The sequence below is a fragment of the Limulus polyphemus genome, unplaced genomic scaffold (genome assembly GCF_000517525.1).
Source record: "Limulus polyphemus unplaced genomic scaffold, Limulus_polyphemus-2.1.2 Scaffold914, whole genome shotgun sequence".
Lineage (NCBI taxonomy): Eukaryota > Metazoa > Arthropoda > Merostomata > Xiphosura > Limulidae > Limulus > Limulus polyphemus.
The window spans coordinates 61,908-69,942 of record NW_013666524.1 but is presented as its reverse complement, the minus strand read 5'-3'; the positions used below and the strand labels follow the sequence as shown (position 1 = coordinate 69,942).

The 8,035-nt window shown below is 34.5% G+C and overlaps 1 protein-coding gene across 1 annotated transcript in view; it reads left to right on the top strand.

Moving 5' to 3' along the window:
* The window catches only part of LOC111086194 (glutamate receptor ionotropic, delta-1-like), an 11,322-nt gene extending 3,568 nt beyond the window's left edge, over positions 1–7,754 (top strand). The window contains exons 2-7 of the mRNA XM_022388070.1: positions 188–278; positions 1,016–1,174; positions 2,546–2,684; positions 3,627–3,856; positions 6,536–6,795; positions 7,527–7,754. Coding sequence (XP_022243778.1) covers positions 188–278; positions 1,016–1,174; positions 2,546–2,684; positions 3,627–3,856; positions 6,536–6,795; positions 7,527–7,749 — 1,102 coding nt within the window. The 3' untranslated portion in view covers positions 7,750–7,754. The remainder of the gene's footprint in view (positions 1–187; positions 279–1,015; positions 1,175–2,545; positions 2,685–3,626; positions 3,857–6,535; positions 6,796–7,526) is intronic.
* The last annotated feature ends 281 nt before the right edge of the window (positions 7,755–8,035 follow it).

Sequence of the window (8,035 nt, the reverse complement as noted above, 5' to 3'; positions counted from 1 at the left end):
AGGCATTTTGTAGCACAAGATAATTAGTGTGCGGACCATTTTCATTTATATAGTGCTGTGTGAACACAAATTAGTTAGCATAAATCAGTTAAATGACGAAAAATTAGGCGTCTATTTACTTGTGACCACTCAGTGTATATCCTAAAATAATATATAATCTAGTTTTGTAATTATAACAATTTTATAGCTATTTCATCAAATCACCGAAAGATAATGAATGGGGAACAAAGCTGTCAAACCAATCTTGGACTGGAATGATTGGTATGGTTCACAGGAAGGTAAGTTAGACATATATGAAATGATATAACCGGTATGGTTCACAAGAAGGCAAGTTAGACATATATGAAATGATATAACCGGTATGGTTCACAAGAAGGTAAGTTAGACATATATGAAATGATATAATCGGTATGGTTCACAGGAAAGTAAGTCAGCGATATGAAATGGTATAATCACCATGGTTCACAGGAAGGTAAGTCAGCGATATGAAATGGTATAATGGTATAAGTCAACAACCTTGGACTGATATGGTTGGCATGGTTCTCATGTAGATATCGCAACAATCTAGAAAAGGTATGATCGGTATGGGTAAAAAAATGCAAGTCAGCAGTAGTAAAAATATATGGTCAGTATGGTTTATAGGAAGGAAAGTCAACAATGTTGGACTGGTATGGTCGGTATAAAACTGCGTTGGTAGCTTGAAAGTAATTTTTAAAACAGAATCTAGTTACTTTATCAGTGCAATTAAGGCATAACTCTTATGTTGATCATAAAGCCACAATGCAACTAAGATTCAAAAACATTTTAGGTGAGAAGGCAAAGGTAGGAAATAATATTTAAAAACGATCATAATCTCATGGTAATTCTGTCTATGTGATGTAAGGTTCAATAATTGTAAATTTCAGTTAAAATCCAAATTGAAATTGGACTGATGGTGATCTTTATATTATGTAAAAGTCTACAATTTTTTCTAATACAAAATTCAGTATTATATTCCTTGTTTAACTATCTATAGGAAGCAGATATCGCTATCGATTCAATAGCTATTACAGAAGAAAGAGAAGAAGCAGTTGATTTTACCTCACCGTATGTCTACGATTCGGTGCGTTTCGTTACCAGTGCTCCAAAAAACAAAGATAGAGCTTTAGCCATCATCAAACCTTTTAGTTGGCAAGTGAGTTGTATGTACACATGATGTTATGAGTTAAAACAAGAAAGTATTTTTTTGAAATACAGTAAAACAACCGCTTGGTTGTAGTCCTTATACTGTTGTTATCTCAGTTGTAGTTGCACTAAAAATAAATATGAAAAACCATAAATAAAAGTTCGAGTAAACTTATAAGATAGCGGTGGGTAGAGCGCAGTTTGGTTTGTTTGAATTTCGCGCAAAGCTACACGAGGGCTATCTGCGCTAGCCGTCCCTAATTTAGCAGTGTAAGACTAGATGGAAGGCAGCTAGTCATCACCACCCACCGCCGACTCTTGGGCTACTCTTTTACCAAATAATAGTGGGATTGACCGTCACGTTATAACGCCCCCACGGCTGAAAGGGCGAACATGTTTGGTGGGACGGGGATTCGAACTCGCGATCCATAGATTGCGAGTCGAGCGCCCTAACCACCTGTCCATGGCGGGCCGTGATATCAGAGAATATGTTAATTTTAGTTATTGTATGCAAGGGCAAGCATGAATTAATACTACTTGTTGCTCCTAATAACGTGAAATAAATTTGTTCTCGTCGTTTTCTCTAATGATAATGAATAAATTAAACATGGTTGTTATGTGTAATGACAGAGAATGAGTAATCGTATTTGTTGTGTGTAATGTTTGTTTGTTTGTAATTATGCACAAAGCTACACAATGGGCTATCTGTACTCTGCCCACCACGTGTATCGAAACCCGGTTTCTACAGTTGTAAGTCCGCAGACATACCGCTGTGCCACTGGGGGGCTGTCAGTAATCAATGAAGTAATCATCTTCGTTGTGTATACTGACAAAGACTCTAAACTGCGTTAAGAAGCGACTTTTACTCTGTTCGTGAAGATAATCAGATATATATTGAAAGCGACAGCTTCCATTGTTCATGTAATAACATAGGCACCTGAAGTCTCACATCTAACGTAAGATACAACATTTCATATTGTTTTATGGCTTCAACTTACTTGACTGGCAAATGCAATGTAAGTTGTTTCTCTTACAATGAACATAAGATACATACATCCTGTAGTAACTCCTCACGTATCACATACTTTTTGTTGGTGGTAATGAATAACACCAAACCATTAAACATCTACACATGTTATTATTTTATTGCTTCAATTTAATTGGCTTGACAAATCTGACATTATTTAACGATACTGTTCGAGTCTGATCGTGCATAGTTTAACGTAACTTGACTTTTTTATTTCAGCTATGACGTCGAATAAGAATCAAATATTTGAAATACTCTGATAACTTCAAACACTAATGTATAATTTGAAGTGAGTGTATCAATGAAAGGCGCATTTTTTTTGTTATTTGATTTTTTGTTTTGTTTTATCCCCAGGTCTGGCTGGGTATTTGTCTCTCAGTGTTTGTGGCGACATCTGTTGTTACTTTCATTTCTATCGTAATGAAAACTCGGAACAGACCCAGCCAGTGGGCAAATACATTATGGTATGTGACGGGGTGTCTGATTTCTCAAGGTAAGACAGATGTTTACTTTCTCGCTGTTTATAGCATCAGGAATTGAAGTACAAAATTTCATTTTGGAACACAAAATTATGCTTCTTATAAAAGTAGCGCTCAAATAATTTACATGTAAATACGTAAAAAAATATAAGCTAAAGCTTCGCTACATTGACAGAAATTATTAATAATTTTTTCTTTGTTGTTTATAAAATTTCTAAGAAACTTAATTTCCAACGTCATCTATAAGAAAATATAAAAGATAACTCAAACGGACTAGAAACAAATATTTAGAAACATTTATGTTAAGGTGACTAAATTGTGAGTTATGCGTATATTATTTTCGTTTGGTGTTTCTGTATTAGCGTAGATATGGGCGTGACCCAAAAGTTAGTGTGGCGACCTGCTGATCAGATCGAGTTACGATAAGCCACTGAACACGCTCTACATTGTCAGCTGTAGAGACGTTAGAACATGACAGTTAAAACATGCGTTTGGGTTGGATGTGGCTGCATAGGTGGCGAGTGCTAATGGCTAATTACCTTTTGTCTTGACAGTAACTTTAAGTTAAGAATGGCTATGCCAGAATTTTTGAAGTCTTTAGTCTAGACATACAGCCCATTTAGAGCGTAAGATCCCTTTCACATTGACAATGCTATTATATACCGTGTTAATATGTGAACATACGAAAAACACAGAGATGACTGATGTTGTATCTTTTGGAGTTTCCAGTATCGTAGTGTTTTTCCTGTTTAACATAAACGCTTCTATGTTTTCGGTACAAATGTACAAACATCTATAAGCTGAATTTATACACAAGTTTTAGCCTTTTTTGGTAATAAACAAAAATTCTGAAAATATTTTTAGTTAAACTCAAAAATTGGATTAGCCAACAGCGATTTTATTTTCGTTTTTAGATCACTAATTATTTTGATATTTTCTGATTTGATTTACTTTAGGTGGTAGGATATCCTTATACAATTACTGCAGTGTAAGAGTTTTCCTAGCCATCTGGTGGTTTATTGCTGTAATATTTTCTGCATCATACAGTGGCACGTTGATGTCACACATGACTATTTTTACAAAGGAACAACCGATCGACACCGTCTACGACCTGAAGACAGAAATTCTAAAAGGACGATATTCGTGTGGAGTCCTTAAAGGAGCATTCCTCCAGCAGAGACTCATGGTAAGTAAGATGAACCATTTTAATTAATTATTAATACTTCGTGCATTACACTGCCATCTATTTGTTAGTCAATCAGTAAGAATTATAAGTAGTAATAGAAAATTAAATAACAATGGAAACCTGTATTGTTATAGCACATACAAAATTTCCGCTGTCGACAAAATTAGCAAACATCACAATATTTAATCTCTTCTGTTTTTTATCTTCTTAATTAATTCTTGACTTCTTCTGGCATAATTTGGTTTACATTCAACCAGTTTCGTGACTTTGAAGGTCATTCCTCAGGTTATTGTTTCCAGAGAATCTGTACAGAGGTTTGCAGATACAATTTCCCAATAAATAAGACGAATGAAATATAAATTGTTCCAAACATAAACACATAACATAGAGTTCTTATGTTAATTAAATACATCAAAATGTGTTCAAAAATAAATTAATTTAACTTATAATATGTAACAATTTTTATGGTGTGAACACCTCTTTTAAGCTGGCGAAGTGTAATCATAATCAATTACATTTGTTGTAAGATATTATTATTAGGCTTAAGATATCTCTTACATTGCTTTCTTTATTTATTTTCTCAGAAATGTTTAACAAAAAGATTGTATAATCGTATTTCAACCACATTACCAACATATCTAAAAAAGGAAAACGTGATCTTGTTGCTTTCAAAGTCAACATAATTTCTTTATATCTCTTGAGTTTCCTTCCATATCACAAAACTCTTGGGCTACTCTTTCACCAACGAAAAGTGGGATTGACCGTCACATTATAACGCCCTCACGGCTAAAAGGGCGAGCATGTTTGGTGGGACGGGGATTCGAACCCACGACCCTCAGCTTGCAAGTCAAGCGCCCTAACCACCTGGCCATGCGAACTATTATTTAATATAGAAATCGGTTTTCCAACCTTCGTTAAAAGATGCTTGTAGTTATTATAGCACGTGACACTGAAGTAGCTAACTCTTCAAAAGATTCTAAAGGAATATTTTTTTTTGGTTCTAAACATTCATTCACGAGAACACGGAGAGATAAAAATGGTGTCTATTGTTATTACAAAGTAATGTTGCACAGAACTGAGTTATCATGTTCCTTACTGTCATATAATACAGAAAAGCAAAACTGAGATGACGTGTAGATTACTATAATATAGCACAGACTAAATCATAATCGAATGTATAGTATTATCATATACTGCAGTAAAACTAAATTGAGAGAGTAATGTTTGTCATAGATATATAGTAACTAAAAACAAAAGTGAAAGGTTCGTTAGAATGAAAGAGAACAGAAAAAAATGAGAGGTTATCTTTACTACCACTAAACAAACAAGTAAAAAAAAAAAAAAGCCCGGCATGGCCAGGTGGTTAGGGCGCTCGACTCGCAATCTACGGGTCGCGGGTTCGAATCCCCGTCACATCAAACATGCTCGTCCTTTCAGCCGTGGGGGCGTTATAATGTAACGGTCAATCCCACTATTCGTTGGTAAAAGAGTTGCCCAAGAGTTGGCGGTGGGTGGTGATGACTAGCTGCGTTCCCTCTAGTCTTACACTGCTAAATTAGGGACGGCTAGCGCAGATAGCCCTCGTGTAGCTTTGCGCGAAATTCAAAACAAACAGTGAAAAAGAAGGGAAATAATCGTGTATAAAACAAATGTACCTTTATGTTTATCCTGATGTTACAACTTATTTTGGTTCCGCCTATAATTCCTTATTAATAATGACACACTGTTTTCTTTATGTCGAGATGATCGTTTTATATAAACGTACAATGAAGATGCCTGCTTTCCAGAAATTGGAATCAAATACTACATATAATTGGAACATAGATTATCATACTTAAAACTAATCATAATTTAAGTAACAAAGTAATGGAAAAAAACCCATCAAACTGTCAAAGATTTACTATCACATTAAGTTTAACATTAAGAGCATTTTTGATGCCATTACTTGAAGCTAATATTAATTAGTAACATTTTAAACAAAATTATGTGTTTAAGTAAATATAGTAATAAAAGTTTCTACAGTTTTGTATTTATGGTTTCTTCAAAAAGTCCGCTAGATGTCACGTCCGTGCATGGTATAAATGAAAATCACTATATAAATCAACTTCCCTCTCTTTACCTCCCAGTGGTACAGCGGTATGTCTGCGGACTTACACCGCTAGAAACTGGGTTTCGATACCAGTGGTGGCCAGAGCACCGATAACCCATTGTGTAGCGTTGTGCTTAATTATAAACAATGACTCTCTTTATCGTAAAGTCATTTTTATTTACGAAATTCTTGTTCTAGCCTAAATTTCTACGTTATATCATTATAAATTCCTGTTCTAGCCTAGATTTCTACGTTATATCATTATAAATTCCTGTTCTAGCCTAGATTTCTACGTTATATCATTATAAATTCCTGCTCTAGCCTAGATTTCTACGTTATATCATTATAAATTCATGTTCTAGCCTACATTTCTACGTTATATCATTATAAATTCCTGCTCTAGCCTAGATTTCTACGTTATATCATTATAAATTCCTGTTCTAGCCTAGATTTCTACGTTATATCATTATAAATTCCTGTTATAAATTATTAAAATGCGAGTTGGTTGAATTACGAACCTTTATTTGTGTTTATTAGAAATATGATCCTACGTATCAAATGTTTAATTATATTTGAATCGGGTTTTGCAGGACCCAAATGATCCCGTTTATGGTGTTTTAGGCAAGTCAGCTCGAATTGATTCCAGCAACGTTGTAGAGACCGACAACGTAGGGTTATTGAGAGCCTTGAAAAGTAATTACGCCTATATCAGCACCTTGGAATGGATGCAATTTCTAACAGTAAAAATAGGAGAAGACAGGTTTCACTTTGCCAAGGATTCCTTGGAGGGTGCCACTTTAGGAATTCCCCTACAGAAAGGATGTCCTTATAAGGGATCCTTTAACAAAGTGTAAGTTATGAAATACCATTGGTTTCTTACGTATCCTGTACTGTTTTAATATTAAAATTATTGAATTTTGTAATAAAAATCAAGTGCTGTTTTTATTGTTTTATTTATTTGTTTGCTTAATTCCGCGCAAAGTTACTCGAGACATATTTTTGAAGGAATAAACAAGAGGAAAGACAGTTAGTTAACACCACGTGTCACCAAATCCTGGGCTATTTTAATTGAATAGTAGGATTTGACAGTCATTCTTATAACACACCTAAGAACCCGTAGTGCGGATCCACAGCCTCAAACGCAATCCACTGACCACGCTCAACTCTCCTTTACTGTCTAATGCCAAAATATCGTATGGTCAACATTGATATTGGTCATTTAAGGAGTTTGGGATAAAGTCTGAAAAATTAAGTTAAGATCTTCATCTTGTTGGGTATGAAAAATTATCTCTTGAATTTATAGTGTTGCTAGTGTTTGTTTATTGCTAAGCGTACGTAACCAACCCATTCGGGTAAAGCCAATTATTAATTTACAGTTTCAAAACAAGATCCATTAGTGCCGAATATCTAGTTTTCACAGTGTTGTCGTACAATTGAATAATGTTTTTTGAAATACTGCATGATCAAAATGAGTCTAGACAATCAAATCAGTCCCATTTCTCTTTCATGTTTGTTATAGATTGAAATATATGTTAGAATGGGTAACACTCTATGAAAATCTTTTGTTGATTATTTACACAGAATTGTCCGTATTGTGGAAAGTGGACTCATACAAAAGTGGACCGAAGATGTGAAAGAAGACCTACGTAGGAATGTCACGATCCATACATTAGATGATACAGTACGCGCACTGGAATTAGACGATTTACTAGGTGCATTTTACTGTCTTCTAATTGGTCACTTGTTCTCTACAGCGTTGCTAGTGGCTGAACTTGTGCACTGGAAATTTATCAGCAGAAAATAAAAATCACCGAGGAAGTGTTACTAAATGAGATCCATACATATGCTCAGTGATAGAAAATTGACATATGGTAATTATTTATACATTCTGAATTAAAATATATATATCAAAATTGAATGAATTGTTTCTAAAATGTTTAACCTCAAGAAATTTCAAAATATTTACCAGTATCAGGATCGTATAGAAATTTACCCTCGGTAGTAACTGTTCCTTTAACAGCTTTTTCACACTAAGGTATATAAATGCATCCACCTTGTGAGTGTAGTATATGAGTAGTGGAATGAGTAAT